This window comes from Phytophthora sojae, assembly GCF_000149755.1.
Source record: "Phytophthora sojae unplaced genomic scaffold PHYSOscaffold_7, whole genome shotgun sequence".
NCBI classification, from domain to species: Eukaryota; Oomycota; class Peronosporomycetes; order Peronosporales; family Peronosporaceae; genus Phytophthora; species Phytophthora sojae.
This window is the reverse complement of record NW_009258121.1, coordinates 1616894-1633122: the sequence shown is the minus strand read 5'-3', so window position 1 is coordinate 1633122 and position 16229 is coordinate 1616894. Positions and strand designations below refer to the sequence as shown.

The following is a 16229-nucleotide window of genomic DNA, read 5'->3' as shown; positions in this document are numbered from 1 at the left end:
ACTCAACCGTCTGATCAAACTTCGCCATGAAAATGTCGGTCGCCAGCAAGTTCGTTTTCTTCTTCCCCATAGCGGCAGCGTTTCGAACAGCTACTTCCCCTATCTTCTTTTTTGCTTGAGCTAGAACATTGCGCCGGATGTGCCAAAGACACACAAACTTATCCGACATCGGGAAAACAGTGTCGGAGGCGTTCGTGCAGGCCAGCTCGTGGTCGGAGCCAACCACGAGCGGCAACGGAACGGAGGCCACTTCCATGAGCTCCTTCAGCTTAGTAAAAGCCCAGTTGAAATACGGTTCGGCTTCGCCTGGCAGCCAAACTTGCGCGAATGGCAAGATAGTATTCATCCCTGTCAGTATGATCGCGTTGAACAACGGCATACGGTAGCGATTCGTCTTGTAGGTACAGTCGACTTTCAGCAGATCCATAAAGTAGCGGGCCAACTTGGTGGTAGCTGGATGGGCCCACATCAAGTAGCGAAGCCGGTTCGTATCGGGGTCCACCTCGTAGGAGAAATGAAATTCTTCTTGCGCAGTAGTTCGAACAGCGCCTCGTTGCTGGTCTTGGTTTCGAGCAACGCCGTACGAGCAGCGGCTTTGGCGTTTGAAATGTCCTTAGGAATCACTAAAGCTGACTCGTCGTTGAGAAGCATCGTCGCAAACTTTGTCCATTGGAGACACCAGCCATGGTTTGCAGAGTGCTGAGCTCGTTGGTGGACCTTGATTGGTTGGCCTTGATTTGTTTTGCTTCGCGCTGGCGATGGGCGACGTGAATTCGGACCTCGTCAGTGGCTGGGTGGTTGTGAGACCGGCTCCCATCTCGAGTGTGCCTTATTCGCCAGGGTCCCGCCGTATCGGAAGTGTCAACCGCAACAATACTGATGCGCATTTTGCACTACGACCTCTTGGAGCGAACCATAGGTCGCTTTCGACCGGCAGGGTCTATGTTTCTTGTGTTTTTGGGTTTACCGGATTGATCACACTCGAACAGTCGATAGCGAACTTCTCCGTTGACGTTCTTCTCTTGCTTCACTCGAGAGACGTTGTACCCGTGGGCGCGGGTCCACGCATGAATGGCAGCCTCCGCGTCTCTTTAGTAGGATATTCAAGTGGGGGTGGAGGATCGAGGATAAACGTTCGCGGCGCTCTGTAGCCATGGCCGTTAGCGGTTGTGGAGGATCGGTTCGCGTTATGCCTGTAGCCCAGGCTTCGAGTGGTGGTGGTGGATCGGTTCGCGGCACGCCTGTAGCCACGGCTTCCATTGGTAGTGGTAGCGACAAGATGAAGGGGGTTATGTTGTGGCGAGTGAGCGAAGATGCATTCTAAAACAAGGCGTTGGTTGTCTCCGAGTCTAAAATTATCGATATCTATATCCGCAAAGACTCCCATAGATCTGGTCGGAGGAGTGCTCGTCCGTAAATATCTCGCGCTGAGCATTGAAGCCTTAGGTTGGTCAAGTTGAAGTCAAATCATTCATGTCGTGTTACTGCCATCGTATGCACGGTCTTTCTCTGCTCCGGTGCTCCGCCCTAGTTTTTCCCTCTGCACTCGAGTCTTATTCCGTACTTTAATGAGACCATAGTGAACCCAAGTGACATGACAATCTCGGCTCGATCCCAAAAGATCGAGTAGAACCTGCAATAATGAATGTCCTTCAAAATCCGTTCAAGAATCATTTCGGCCAAAAAAACAAAGATCGCACTTAGCATCGCACCCACACCACACCACACCACACCAAACACCACCGAGTTAGGTTTTTGCGCGGGTCGGTTTTGGCGCCAATCGCAGCACTCAAGCCACCATGTCCTCGACCGCAGCCGCTGCCAGCGGCAATGGCTCCGACCGCGACGAGGCCGCCACACCCACGGGCGCCACCGCCCAACGCGATGACGATGAGCTGGAGGACTTCGGCGTGTCCTCCTCGGACGAGGACGCGGACGCCAACGAGCCGCAGCTGGACGCCGCCATGATGAACGAGCTGCTGCTCGTGTGCTCCAACCTGGGCATGCTGCGCGTGCCGGCGCCGGGCGAGGCGCCCGTGCTCATGCGCGGCGAGGACTGCGAGCAGTGGATCCACGACCTGCAACGCGCGGTGCGGCGCGACCACGCCAAGCACAAGCTGGTGGCCAAGCAGCTGGGCAAGTGGAAGATCCTGCAGAAGAAGCTGCTGCCGCTGCTCGTGAACCACCAGCACGACTGGTCGCTCGTCTTCTCCATCCTCAAGGTGCTCGTCATGCTGACCATGAAGCCGGCGCGGGACTCGACCAACATCGCGCAGCAGCTCAAGTACCTGCGCCAGTACAAGCACGAGTTCCTGCGCTGCGGCGTGATCCCCATCATGATGACCATCCTGGTGGACCCGCTGTCCCGCAAGGGCTCGGCGCGCACGGCGCAGGACTATCTGAACATGGAAATCGTGCTGACGCTGATCCGGAACCTGCTGGCCATCCCGAACGAGGACCCGCGCTTCGTCACGTCCACCACGTCCTACTTCAGCCACCTGCAGGAGGACTTCATCTGCACGCTGCACGAGGAGAACGTGTACGAGATGATCCTGTTGTTCGCGCAGGACATCGACTCGCAAGAGAACCGCGAGTGGAACTTGCTGATCATGGAGATGATCGACCTCACGCTCGACTGCTCCCAGCCAAAGTCCGTCGTGGCGTTCGCCAAGAAGCAGCTGACGGGCGAGACGGCCAAGGGATCCGGTGCACAGCCGGCTGCTAACTCTACGCCCGTGGGTAACTCTCGACCTTCTCGCAATGCGGCTCCGGCCGGTGGAGATCTACTGGCGAAGCTGAATAGTGAGAAGAAGGCGTCGGCCCTGCACCAGTCTGGGTCACGTCGCCACTCCAACTTTGGCGGCGTCCTGACCATGGTCGGCCCCACTGGACGCACCACGGTGCTGTCCGACTTCTCGAAAACGGTCTATGATCAGGTGCCCCAGGCAGCGAAGAAGCCGGTGTCAAGGAGGAGAGGAAAGAAAAATGCTGCCCCAGTGACCGACATCCAGGAGATTTTTGGTGGGAAAGGAAAAGTGACCGAGTCGGACGAGTGGGTTGTATGCTTGGGGATGACTATTGACGTGGGAGGAAGGTGCTGATTAGTATGTGTTTTTTTGCGTGGTAACTTTTGCGCAGGCGTACGATGCGGGTTCTCCAAGAGGTCTGCGACTCTATCGTTTCCAAGTCTTACTTCCAGCTCACGAACTCATTGAAGAACGAGTTCCGTAGAGGAAGCAGCAAACTGATCTCAACAGATCGACTTCAGTACTTCCACCTCGTCTGGTTCCTCACTACGTATCACCGCTTGAAGGTCCAAGCTCTCAAATCGCACTACAAGCATCAGCTGAAGGCTGTGCAGAAGAAGACGACGGAGCTTCAAAATGCCTTGGATTTCACGACACCCCCACCGCCGGCTCCTGAGAAACCCGACTATGATGAAAAGGCAGTTTTGTCTACGTTGGATATGTTCTCGTTCAACTTTGTGCTGCAGTCGATCGAAAACTACGCAACGATGAAGAACTACCACGGCATGACGGTTTCTGTCCAGCTTTTGGCGGAAATGATGGCATATCTCGCTGAGCTCACGGCGAGTGATGACCCTCGTTTCCAGCGAATTGCTGATTCCTTGCAGCACAAGATTTTCTACGAACGTGACTTCCTGGATCGCCTGCCAGTACTGCTCAAGACGTGGTCCCCAGGTCTTTTCCCGAAGGCATACGTGGTAGACGTCGTTACTCTTACTCACGTACGTCTCCATCCTTGTTTTTTGAATCGATTCATTGGGTGGCTTGGACTAACGTAGCTGTGCGTGAATGCTGCTTTCAATTCAGCTGGTTTTCAAGGTACTCGACTCTCAGGGAACTATCAAGGTCCTTTCCCGAAGAAAGGCTTACCTGGACAAGTACGTTGTTTTATGATTGTAGGCTGCATGCAATAGGCTTTGACACTCACTTTCGCATTGTTTCAGGAAGCGCCTGAAGAAAAAACGTGGTGATGGGGAATCTAAAGAGGGTGAGGATTCGGATGGAAGCTCCACTGATGAAGAAGAAACTGAAAGGCAAGCGCAGCTCCTGATGGAAATGCAGCGAAAGGAAGCCGATTTCGATGTGCGGAAGTACTTTTCAAGCATGTTGTCGTCCGACACCATCAGGATGTACTGCTCACTGCTTGCCGACTACCGTGAGAACAGCGCGAAGGTGAATCACTACATTCACTCGTTCTTCTACCGGACAAAGCACTTCCAGATCTACCAGCAAGAGGAATGGACGATGCAGCCAATACTGTTCAACATCCACGTGTTGCTACTGTTCAACAAGATGCTCCAAGACACGTACATCCAGCGCCTTCCTGAGTACAAGAACTTCCTGGACTTCATTCGTGGTGTTGTTCGGGATTTCTTCTCGCTGGCCGACAAAAACAATTTGCTATTTGTTGAGGCCCTGCTACGCCAGCCGTATCCGTCGAAGTCATGCATGCTGATCCAGCGGAATTACGATCCCATTGACTCAATGAGTAAATCCAAGTCCGAGGCGGTTGCCCTGGGACGAGAGAGGCGAATCGAGGCAATTAATGAGTCAAGACGGCATCGAATTGCGCTGGATCATGAAGAGCTCGAGGGTGAGGCAGAGTTCCAGTTTACGCTAGGGCCATCGGATTTCCAGTCGACCTCTCTCGTGGACAAGGAAGGTCAGCAAGAGGAGGGCGAGGCTGAATTTAATGCGGACGACGCTTCTTCAAACCCCTCGGAAGGTGCTTCACCTGCCAAGCCCAAGCCAAAGCGGAAGGCACCCATTTCTCGTGCAGCAACCGAGCGTGCCAAGAACTGGAGCAAGGTTGAGGATCGCTACCTTGCGAAGGTTTTTATGAAGTATCGCCACCTGCCATCCGTGTACGAAGTCATTTCGTACGAAGACATGTTCCAGGAACGTGACCGAACCCCGGAGCAAATCGAACGTCGCGTGAAATATCTGAAACTTCACCGGAAGACTCACGATTCATCGGATGAGGATGAGAATGACCAAACTAACTCGGACGGTGAGCAAAATGGTGAACAGGAAGAAAGTACTGAAGCTGTGCGAGAATCCAGATTGGAGAAGGACCTCGCAACGCTCGACACTGCTCGCCCCAGACGACGTCTGCGCCGTGGAGCAGATCTGAGTGATGAAGACAGCGATGATGACATGCTGTTGGGCGGCTCAACGCAGGCTACGGCGGAGCCTTCTCAGTCAACCAACACCGGTGATGCTCCTACTGGTGGCGAGCCTGCGACTGCCTCAAATGCTGTCCACGATGAAGAGATGAACGCTGAAGATTCGTCGACTGAAGTGCAGCCCTCCAAGACGTTACACGATGATGCGAGTCAAACTCAGGACATGGAAGACACTCAAGTGCTGGAAGATGGTATTCGCGAAGAACAGTCCACGGAAGCGGAGGCAACCCAAGAGCTAGACAGCGTCGAAGACGTCGCTGCTAACGATCCCGCGGTGAGTTCTCCGGCGCCTGCGAACGTTGCCGCAGAGGATAGTGCTATGACTGGCGTTGAGCTCCCGGATGCTACTGAGGCTGTCACCGCCGAAATGGAGGTTGCGAACTTGAATGGCAGCCAAGAGCCTACGAACCCCGAAAGTGACACCGCCGATGTGCAATCTCTCAAGCGAGGTCGCAGCGACGAAAACGCTGACGACGAGGCTGAGATTGAAGGCACTCCGGCGAAGAAGGTTCATCGAACTGAAGCTGAAGAGCCCACTGCTGATGCGTCTGCGAGGGAGCAATAACTGTAAATGCAAGCTGTGCACGACACCAAAGTGATTCACATTTACTTACAATGCCCGGTTAGATTATTCCTTCCTGCAGGTCCTCATCGGCCTCTAAGGCTTCTGCATCGGCTTCAGTCTCCTTCGAGCTCATATTAATCCGGTGCGCACTAACGATTTCTGAGAAGCCCTGGGTACGCAATAGAGCTCGGTAGAACGGTAAATCTTCGTCAGCACGAGTGGCGAGAAACTCGGTCTCGTCAAAGATCACCACCGACTCCTTCGTGTCTCCAACCACGAGACAAGCGTTGGTGTGGCCACTCAGCAGCTCTGAGAACAGGTCGAAGCAGATGCCGCGAACTTGTTCGTCGCGCTCGGCCTCCGTGTCAGGAGGAGAAGCGTAAGCGAAGGAGCAATCGACGTTGTCGGGGGCCAGTGTATCGCATCCGCCGATTGAGTCGTACTGCAGAGCTCTTGGGAAGAGTAACCTGTCCAGCTCTTGCTTCGCAGCTTCAAAACACCGAGGAAGGAAGATGACGTCTTCTCCAAGGTCATCTCGCAGACCCATATTACGCCACGCCACGGACTGGTCACCGACGTATTCGACAACCTTGCGATCGACGTCAGCAACGAGGTATAAGCCCCGCGTAGGAAGATCCGATCGCAGCGCGAACTCACTGTTCACGCCAACCAAGATTGGCGTTGGGCACTGAAGGTAGGAGAGCAGCGGCTTCGGCAATACGGGGGCGTACACGTGACACCACGAGAATGGACGCAGCAGGTTGCGGATTGCTTCGGCGCACATTGTCAACAGTGAATACTGACTCGCCACCACCACGATACTGCACTCGAGCACAGCACTCGCCAGAATTTGGAGTACCATCGCAGTTCCAAACTGCTCAAACAGAATCGCCATGGGCACATCGACCTGCGTTTCCAGCGTACTCAACGGCAGACTCAGAATGCTGCTGTGCTTCCGATGAGCTAGGCGTCGCATTTCTGGGTGTACATACGTGTGACTCCTGGCACTTGTGATGGTCGTCCTTTTCCAACTGATGCTGCTCTGGAACAGTAAAGCTAGCCGGTCATGTGCAAAGATACTGGATTGCTCTTGTGAGCTCTGCACGTGCTCCTCCACTAGCCTTCTCAGTGAGTTTACCAGCGGTAGATGAGAAAGCAGGCAGAAACCCTTAGCAACATAGTGCTCTTCGTTGGAAGTTCCCACGTGCACACGCTCATACGTCAAGTAGACCGATCCGAACAGAAACCCATTGCGACCGCTCTGCTGGAACGGGAACAACATATCGGCAGGGCATTTTTCACCTCCTGCTCGCTTGATGAGGATCCGACCACTCGGAACAAGGAACGTTTTAATTCGTCTTGAGATGTCATCGAATGACTCGTCCGTGCTGTCCTTGTCCTTGTGTGGATTTGGAACGGGCATCAGCATAAGTGTACCGGCTGGATCCTCTCTTTCCTGTGTCTCCAAGAACGTCGCGAAGGTCAGTATTGTATCAATTCCACAGCTATCCTCCTTCGGGGCAGGGGTATTCGTGGTTGGTGACTCGTAATTTGGCCGATAGTGCACTTGCAGACCCTCAGGCAGCTTCGTCAGCCGAATAATGCTCTCCAGATTCAACACCACTTTGGCGAACTCGCGGTCTTCACTCTCCTCCACAGAGTCGCTTTCACTGCCCTGTTCACTGTGGTTGGCGCTCATGTGGTCTGAGTTGTCGGTAGTACCCTTACTGTCGGCACGAGCTTCTTCGTCTCCTTCCTCAGCTTTATCTTCTTCGCCCTCTCCTTCACTCATCGATGCGGAATCTTCATCTACAGCTTGCACTCTGGAATACTCCGCGGACGAAAAGGCTCTGGACAGCAACTTGGGAGGAGAATCCTCCTTTGACTCGACAAGGTCGAAGTGAATAAGCGAGTCCTGCAGCGCAACCTTGTACAGATCGCTCCTTGTGAACCGATCAAACCACGACGAGCGCAGCATGGCGAAAATCTCCTGCTGCGCCTTGTTGAACAGCGCCTTGGCAACTGGCTGCGGGGCTTGAAGCTTCTCGTCGAATCGACGGCTGGCAATCGCGAGATACAAATCGTTCTTGGTCGCCAGGGTGATGGCCTGTGAGTCGTTCTGCGCCTTATCCACCAGCACTCGCGCTAGCCGCCAGAACAGCTCGTAGTTTGCCTCCTCCAACACAGGCTTCAGCACGTACTCGACATGGAGCCAAAAGTAGAGCTCGAAGTGCTGTCGACTCTGCATCAGGAAGAGTAAAAAGTAATGCGCCGCGCGCGGCTGCTGCAGTATCCTTTCCATCGGGATGGTCCTGGTACCGTCCTCGGTATCAATGAGCATCTTGAGGTACTCGTCGCTCTTGAGGAAGCGCGGCATCTCCTCCCTCGTGAGCCGCATGTAGGCCAGTTTCTGGATGGGAAAGAAGCTGTCGTTGACCCTGCTACTGCTGCCAATGTTGTCCCGCACAAGCTGCTCCAGCTCGGGCGTGAGCTCGAGCGTCGTGGCGATCTGGAACTCGGACGCGTTGTCGATGTACTTGTGCCAGATCTTGAGCGCCTGTTCGCGGCGCTTGTCCTCGTCCACGGTCTGCAGCTGCTCGATCTCCATGAGGAAGAGCAGCACCTGGTGGTAGTTGCTGTGCGTGGCGTCGCTCGGGATCTCCGTGTCCACCGAGAGCCACTGCAGCAGGTACGGCAGCTTCTTGGGGTCCTTGACGATCTCCTTGAGCGTGAACGGCACGTGGCCCTGCAGCTTCTGGAAGCTAGTGGTGTCCAGCCCCACGAGCTGCCGCTGCTTGTCGATCTGCGTCGCCTTCCCTCCGCGCTTCCACTGCGGCAGCTTGTTGGGGCGGAAGAGCTTGCGCAGCTTGGAGCTCACGGGGAACGGGTCGGGCACGCCATTGCGCAGCGGCGACGTCTTGCCCGTGAGGCGGACCGAGCGCTTCCGCGGTTGCGGGAACGTCAGCCCCACCACTGAGCTGCGGCTGGGGGCTGCCTCTGCGCCCGCGTCGCTGGGCTTGTCCTCCCCGAAGAGCCACGAGTCGAGGCTCACGTTGGCGATGGAGCGCATCGGCATCGGGTAAGGAAGGTAGCTCGACTATAGGATTTGTAACCCAGGTGCGGCTCCAGGCTCCATGGTGTAAGTAGGTTACGTGTGTCGTAACCTGAGTGTAACCTGAGTGTGTAACCCCCATCAGATTTCTGAGGCTGCAGAGGAGATGGCGGACCGGGCGAAGGTGCTGGGCTTGTACAAGCGCATCCTGACGCTGCACCGGCAGAAGCTGGAGCCGCACATGCGCGTGCTAGGGGACCAGTACGTGCGCGACGAGTTCAAGCGCCACAAGAACGCGGCGCCCAAGTTCGTGCCGCTCTTCCTGCGCGAGTGGGAGGCGTACGAGGCGCTCATGCGACAGAAGAAGGACCGCTTCGGCCAGGAGCTCTCGGCCGAGGACAAGCAGCTGCTGGACGTGGGGCAGAAGGAGAAGCTCCAGTCGCTGCAGGACGCCGCCAAGAAAGTGGGCGAGACCATCGCATAGAACGCAGCAACAGCAGGTCAATAAACTGCTGAGACTTTAGGACGTGCATCGATTTGCCTTCCTCTCTGGCATTATATTAATCTCTGGCAACTTACGTTGCGTGGCATCTATGAGAGTGGCAGTTCAAATACGATGGCCGCGGGTGCGCTGGGGCGCTGGGAGGCTTGGGCGTTGGCGCAGCACTGGGATCCATGCTCGGTGGCCACAACAACAACAACAACAGTGGATACAGCGGCTACAGCGGTGGCGTGTCCGACAACACGTACACTTTCAGCGGCGACACGGGCGGCGGCGATTTCGGCGGGGACGGCGGCGACGACGACATGTTCGCGGGCGACTCATGATCGTCGCAGTGAAGAAAGGACAAGGACGAAGCAGCAATATATGTAGTGATGCCTACCGGTAGTTGCCCAGAACGCTCGACCCACATAAAACCAATGAAACGATATGAGTTGTGCGCGTAGCAGCGGCCGCGTTGACTGGGCGAGGCCTGGATAAATGCTGCTGCTCAAAATGACACCAGCCCTGATAGCCGGCGGAGATACTACAGTAGTAGTAGTTATCAGAAGATGGCCGCTGGGTCTCCACTGGCATCACAAACGAACTGCGCCAAATGACCCCGATCTTGTCTCAAAAACGCTCTACTCGTGGGGCACTAGTCGTGGCAACTCACAAGCTGCAGGACGTGAACGCTTGTGCGCCGTGCCCGCCATCCTTCACCACCCAGCTCACCCATTGAGACCTGCTAAACCTGCGCCTGTATCCCTCCCTCCATGCCGCTAGTAGCGGCCCGCTACCACCCTCCTCTGACTATGCACGCCTCTTCCTCCCTTTTTTGATCACAAGCAACTCGTAGATACATTTTCTGATGTTTTCACTTTCTTTGCTGGGGGGTCTTTTGAGAAGACGCCTCCTTTGCTTTGCGGTTGCTTGCCGAACTCAGCTCGCTTCCACGCTTGCGGTCGTTCGCCAGCCTTCAACGCACATACTACTACACGGGGACACGCGAGCCAGTAGTCGGCCGCGCTTACTTGGTTACGAGCACCTTCTTGAGCGACTCGACGCGGACGGGGCCCGCCCGTGAGCGCACTGGGTACCGCTCCTGGTACACGACCTCGCACTTGTTGTTGGTCTTGATGTCCTTGCACAGCGCCTCCCATACCTTGTTCTTCTTCATCTGGATGGGGGTCACGGGCTCCTGCACCTCCTCGCCGCTCGCGTACACGCGCTCGCCGACCTCGGCCTCCGGGCTCGGGTCCAGCAGCTCCACCTTGCCCTTGTCGTTGGCGACGAGCAGGATGGCGCCCGTGGAGCGCGTGCGCACGACCTTGACCATCTTGAGGTTGCAGAGCACCACGACCTTGCGGTCCACGAGCTCCTCCTCGGCGAAGTACGGCTGGTGCTCCATGACCATCTCGAGCTCCTCGCCCTTGCCGATGTCCACCTTCTCGATGTAGTGGCGCTCCGAGTTCGGGTGCGCCTTCACCTCGGTGATCTTGCCCACCCGCAGGTCCAGCTGGGAGAAGACGATCGGAGAGCTGTACACGTCGGACTTGACCATGGCTTTCGAAGGCTCTTGGTTTTTGGGTTGGTTTGCTTGGGCAGCTGGGGAGGGGTCCTGCCTGCTTGGATGGAGAACCGCTTGCGCACTGGAAGACAACTTGGAGAATGACAGCTTCGGAGCCCCTGGCGTTGGAAGCCGCTGGGTGTACGTACCCCCAAGCATTTGAAAGGATCCAGCTGGGTGAGGAGCCCCAAGACAGCGGGGCCAACTTCAAGCACGGCGGGCGGGGTTTCCGCCAATCGCATTGGCGCGTTCATGGAAAGGGCGCGTCCGCCGACGCCGATTGGCCGGAAAGTGCCGCGGGTGCCCACGCGCGTGTCTTGCCTGCCGGGCTCAAGTGTGTGCGTTCGTGCTGGCAGCAGGCAGGCAGCCCTCGTGTCCCAAGCTCCTGCTTCTCGATGAGAGGTAAGTCGAAGGCGCGGCGGCTATAAGGTCAAGCAAGCGTAGCGTCCTGGTCTGCGGGGCCCTGGGCCGTGCCAAAGTGAGACCACGTACAGTAAGCATGGAATCGATCCAGGCTGATGAGCATCATCGCCGCGCGGCGCTTCGCTCGAGGGGATGGGCACGTCTATGTTGAAGTCAGCTCGACCTGCGAGATCTAATACTGCTTGAAGTTCCAGGGCGCCTGGAGCTTCAGCGCCCCGACCGGAGCGCGGCATACAAAGCGCAAGACGCGCCGACGCGGCCGAGCGCCTGGAGCGCTGATCGCTGCCGTCCAGACATGCGCACGAGGCTGCTTGGTGTGCGCTGTCCAAGCAGCAGCGGGATGTGCCGGTGGGATGCCGGCAGCGCTGTGTACGCACGTGTTGTCACGCTGGCTTCGACCGGAGATTGACTGGGCTCCCTAGCCCGCAGGCGCCACAGCGGACGTCGGACCATGCAGTTGGTGCTGCTGCTGTACGCACATGCTGTCAATGAAGCGAGCGGTGCGGTGGCGACTACACAAGGAGGAGGCTCGACGCAGCGACACTGTGTCACAACTTCAGAAGTATCCTCGCGTCTGTCCCAGGGCGTTAAACGAGTAGCTGCGCGTGGACTTATGTGAAATATGTGCTCGAGCGAGCTTTTGGTTTACTAAGTATAGCTATATGGTGGCAATTCGTGCACCTGAAGAATCTTAAGTTTTTTATTGCTGTCTCTTAGGCTGTAGCACTTTGCTGCTATGCGGATAACACGCCTCATATCGGGCAACACGAATAAGTAGTGCAGACGAAGCACGAATTCAATGTGCCGAGTTGGCACCTGCCTGCCTCCAACAAATTATGGTCTCGGCGAAAATAGGCCAACTTGAAGTTGTAATCAGGTTTCCGGTGAGGAATTTCCATAAATCAGTGATTTTCACTGAGATTTGACAAAATGATTGTGATAGCTTGAAACTACTGACTCAGTGATTTGGTAAATAGTAATACTACAGTAGTATTTATTCGCTTCTTTCAATTACTATATTGTTCCGAAGTGTACTAAGAGGCTTTCGTTGAGTAAGGCCCCAGTCGATGTGAAGGAAGCAGACACCACGACGAAGGCCGTAGCCTACTTAACTATGCGTCGACATGTTTCCGCCCTTCACAACCGAGCAGAGTTGCCGCGGTAAGAGACTTGAAAGAACTGAGTACCGATGGAATCCGACATATTTCACAGGTCGAAGACCTGTGCTTGCCCCGGCAAAAAACTTGTAACTTTCCAAAACCGGGTACCAAACCGGGTCTCTCTTTCTTAATTGTAATGTTTAAGCTAATATCTGCCGGAATCGGGTACCCGTCGATAAATGCTAAGATTTATGCACATTATTTACCAAAGGTTGATACTAATCGTTTATTATTGACCAAAACCTGCATTCAAACACTTACGGACGCTCTAGTACAGTATGAGAGAGTCATGGCTTCGCTGAAGTCGTATCAATTTGCGCCATAATCGACCAAGCTTAGCTGAAGATGAACAACATGACTTGTCTAGCTGCAGGCTGCATTTTTTTACATGCCAATTTGCTCAATACCCAATCACTCTTAGCCGAAGATGCCCAACCTCGTGTCTGTCGCCAAAACAATCAGCTCAACTCGACAGTGACACGAGCATCGTTCGTTTGAACAAGATTTTTTCCTGCGTTGAAGCACCCACTTCCAAGGAATTGGCCCATTAGCGTATTTATCATTCCGCAATTTATCCCCCAAGCCCTCAAGTTAAAAGTTTGTTTGTTTTGTTTTTGAATTGAGGATCATTATTGTCACTTAGCTAACATACTCAAGTTAAATGGTCAAGATCAACGCACCATGCGTCTCTCCTTCGTCCCGCTACTGTAGCTCTCTCGTCTGATCGTTAGCACACAACATAGTACAAAAATGAGCACGGTATACCTTACCTGCAAAATGAATGAAATAGCTCTCTCGTTGCTGGTGCCAACGCAGCCATTGGACGCTGACCAGGGTGTTATGTCACCGATGGCCTCATCAGACCAGACAATCTCAATTGGTGGCTTTCGGTTCCTGAGAACCCACCACGATAAAGAAGAGCGGGGCTTGCTGGTTACCAACCTCACAAAGGTTTGGCTGAAACATCATTTCCGCATCGATGCACTTCGATGTGCGCAACTATTTGTTCAATTACGCATTCTCGGGCAGATGCTGCGGCTGCGAAGCAGGCGCAGTAGATGCCCACGTTAGAATCAATTAGAATCAACTAGAGAGTTGGGCTGGTAGTACTTTTAAGGATTAAAAACAAAACAACTTTGGGATTTACTCAATTATCATCCGTTATCATCGTCCATGAAACTATTCGTCGACCTGTGAACCCTCGCGGAGCAACGCTCCGGGTTGCCTATAAACTATGAACATGAACCGAAAACCTTGTGACGCACACAATATTTGCAGGTGGGTGCGGAAGTACTTTGTCTTTCTACGTTGTGGGAATCCGCCACTTTATAAGTTGCCAATACACTAGTAGTAGTTACTATATCGCAACACAATACAATATCATCATCAACGAGACTTTTACACGAACTGCGTTTATTTTTTTGGTAAGATGTCTCTATTTACATACTACATTTATTCTGGGGTAGGAGTAAAGCTGCTAGTGCAGCTATTTGAAGCCGATCAAATGAAGCCGAGAGCTATGCATAGGCTGGGATAGCTATAGAACTTAGTGTAAGCATCTTCACCGCGGCGGCGCAGTCACTATCGCTATCGCAATTGAACGAGATACAAAGTCACGCGCGTTGCACGAAGAAGCTCTGAAATCTACGACTTACCTGTTACCTACAGTATCTGTGGTATGTAAATTTGCGTTTCCATTACAACGCAACTCCTCCTACATTATTGACTAAGAGCCTGCCAGGATGTTTATGAGCCTTTCGCCCGTCGACCATTATCATCTTCTGCGGACGCAAACTTAACTCGCACAACACAATCTTGCTCAACTCGAACGCGGTTCATTCCTGAGATTGCAGGATCCGTGGACCCGTGGACGGAGGACCTGTAGCGGAGGTTGAAGTGGTTGGTATTCGGCAAGGCTGTACTCATTGCTACTTTATCACTTTTATAGGGCTGGGTACTTGGCTTCACAAAACCTTGGTCTATTAAAGATAACATATTTCATCTGAAGCTACTATCGATGCATGAAAGCCAATACGTTGTGCAGATGACAATTTTATTTTAGTGAATGCACCATCTCCTGGGTCCGTTGAGCTTATATGCGTTGTTCTATCGCGAAAAAAAGCTGGGTTTCGGCGGAGGTGGCAGATGCAAAACAATTGTGGAGAAGCTTGGACCCTTGTATTTCGTAGTGAATCCTCGAGACGACCAACGAATAAAGTTGTTTTAATGTTTGTCCAGACAAGTTGTATAGTGCAAAAAGTATAACCACCAAAAAGGCACTAAACGCAGCAAACCCCACGAACCCAGTTTGTGGCTGGTAGTTGCAAGCATCCCACACCTTAACCGCTAGGAAGGGGTCGCCTGTCTACTGTACCGTAGCAACCGGAGTATGTATTAATAACATCGACAGTGATACTATATTCTGTAGTACTAGTTGTGGTAGGTAACATACTATCTACATGTACTATTTATAGTATTACTATAGGTCTACATTTGACTTGCGAATTGTATGGACGCGCTAGTACGATACTACTGATACTGCATCAGTGAATTCAGGCAAACTGTCACAATCATTTTGTCAAATCTCAGTGAAAATCACTGATTTATGGAAATTCCTCGGTTTCCGGCGCCTGCCGCCCAGAGCACGGCCAACCGATAAACACGCATTGACGAACATTCAGGGGATCACAGAGGAAGAATGTGATCCCCGACACAAGTGAGCTCCAGCATTGGCATCTTGATAAATCGCGCAGTCAAGGGTCGGCAATGTTTGATTCCGACGCGGTTCTACATGTAGTTTTCAACGAATGAACGTAGAGGTCTCGTCACTGCGTGTTTTTGGTATGCCCTTTTTCTGCAAACTCGACGACGAAAACCTGATAATTATCAGATTTGAAAGGGTTCGCCCACTTCAAGTTACCCCAGTAACATGTAGCTCTCGTAAAGAGCTTTTTGTTTTAGCAAGTATGCGGGCGCTCATGGCGACATTTAGCATGAAGCTCGAGCGGGAGATAAGACACCACACGTTCAAGGTCGCTTTTATTCTACGATGGTTAAACCTGCCGCATTCGAATTTCTTGCCAACTTACACTAGCTTCAGTGCTTTTACTGAAAGATGGCTCGCAGCTCGTTTAGCTCGCACCACTCTGTCTTATATCTCTTTACATGGCTACCAATTACCGATTAACGCCCTGGGACAGACGCGAGGATACTTCTGAAGTTGTGACACAGTGTCGCTGCGTCGAGCCTCCTCCTTGTGTAGTCGCCACCGCACCGCTCGCTTCATTGACAGCATGTGCGTACAGCAGCAGCACCAACTGCATGGTCCGACGTCCGCTGTGGCGCCTGCGGGCTAGGGAGCCCAGTCAATCTCCGGTCGAAGCCAGCGTGACAACACGTGCGTACACAGCGCTGCCGGCATCCCACCGGCACATCCCGCTGCTGCTTGGACAGCGCACACCAAGCAGCCTCGTGCGCATGTCTGGACGGCAGCGATCAGCGCTCCAGGCGCTCGGCCGCGTCGGCGCGTCTTGCGCTTTGTATGCCGCGCTCCGGTCGGGGCGCTGAAGCTCCAGGCGCCCTGGAACTTCAAGCAGTATTAGATCTCGCAGGTCGAGCTGACTTCAACATAGACGTGCCCATCCCCTCGAGCGAAGCGCCGCGCGCGGCGATGATGCTCATCAGCCTGGATCGATTCCATGCTTACTGTACGTGGTCTCACTTTGGCACGGCCCAGGGCCCCGCAGACCAGGACGCTACGCTTGCT

The 16229-nt window shown here is 53.8% G+C and overlaps 4 protein-coding genes across 4 annotated transcripts; 2 read left to right on the top strand and 2 right to left on the bottom strand.

The window, feature by feature from the left end:
* Nucleotides 1–1799: 1799 nt before the first annotated feature.
* PHYSODRAFT_255875 (hypothetical protein) lies at nucleotides 1800–5777 on the top strand (the record flags this gene model as incomplete). The annotated part of the gene is made up of 5 exons (XM_009534008.1): nucleotides 1800–3059; nucleotides 3139–3163; nucleotides 3258–3748; nucleotides 3834–3904; nucleotides 3971–5777. The coding sequence occupies 5 exons, from the start codon at nucleotides 1800–1802 to the stop codon at nucleotides 5775–5777; spliced, it is 3654 nt and encodes a 1217-aa protein (XP_009532303.1).
* Nucleotides 5778–5835: 58 nt separating this feature from the next.
* On the bottom strand, nucleotides 5836–8853 carry PHYSODRAFT_255868 (hypothetical protein; the record flags this gene model as incomplete). The annotated part of the gene is made up of 1 exon (XM_009534007.1): nucleotides 5836–8853. The coding sequence occupies one exon, from the start codon at nucleotides 8851–8853 to the stop codon at nucleotides 5836–5838; it is 3018 nt and encodes a 1005-aa protein (XP_009532302.1).
* Nucleotides 8854–8995: 142 nt separating this feature from the next.
* PHYSODRAFT_515660 (hypothetical protein) lies at nucleotides 8996–9313 on the top strand (the record flags this gene model as incomplete). The annotated part of the gene is made up of 1 exon (XM_009534006.1): nucleotides 8996–9313. One exon carries the CDS (start codon nucleotides 8996–8998, stop codon nucleotides 9311–9313), a length of 318 nt encoding a protein of 105 aa, XP_009532301.1.
* An 834-nt stretch (nucleotides 9314–10147) lies between these two features.
* Nucleotides 10148–10962, bottom strand: PHYSODRAFT_286907 (hypothetical protein). The gene has a single exon (XM_009534005.1). The coding sequence runs from the start codon at nucleotides 10872–10874 to the stop codon at nucleotides 10341–10343; it is 534 nt and encodes a 177-aa protein (XP_009532300.1). The 5' UTR covers nucleotides 10875–10962; the 3' UTR covers nucleotides 10148–10340.
* Between the last annotated feature and the right edge of the window lie 5267 nt (nucleotides 10963–16229).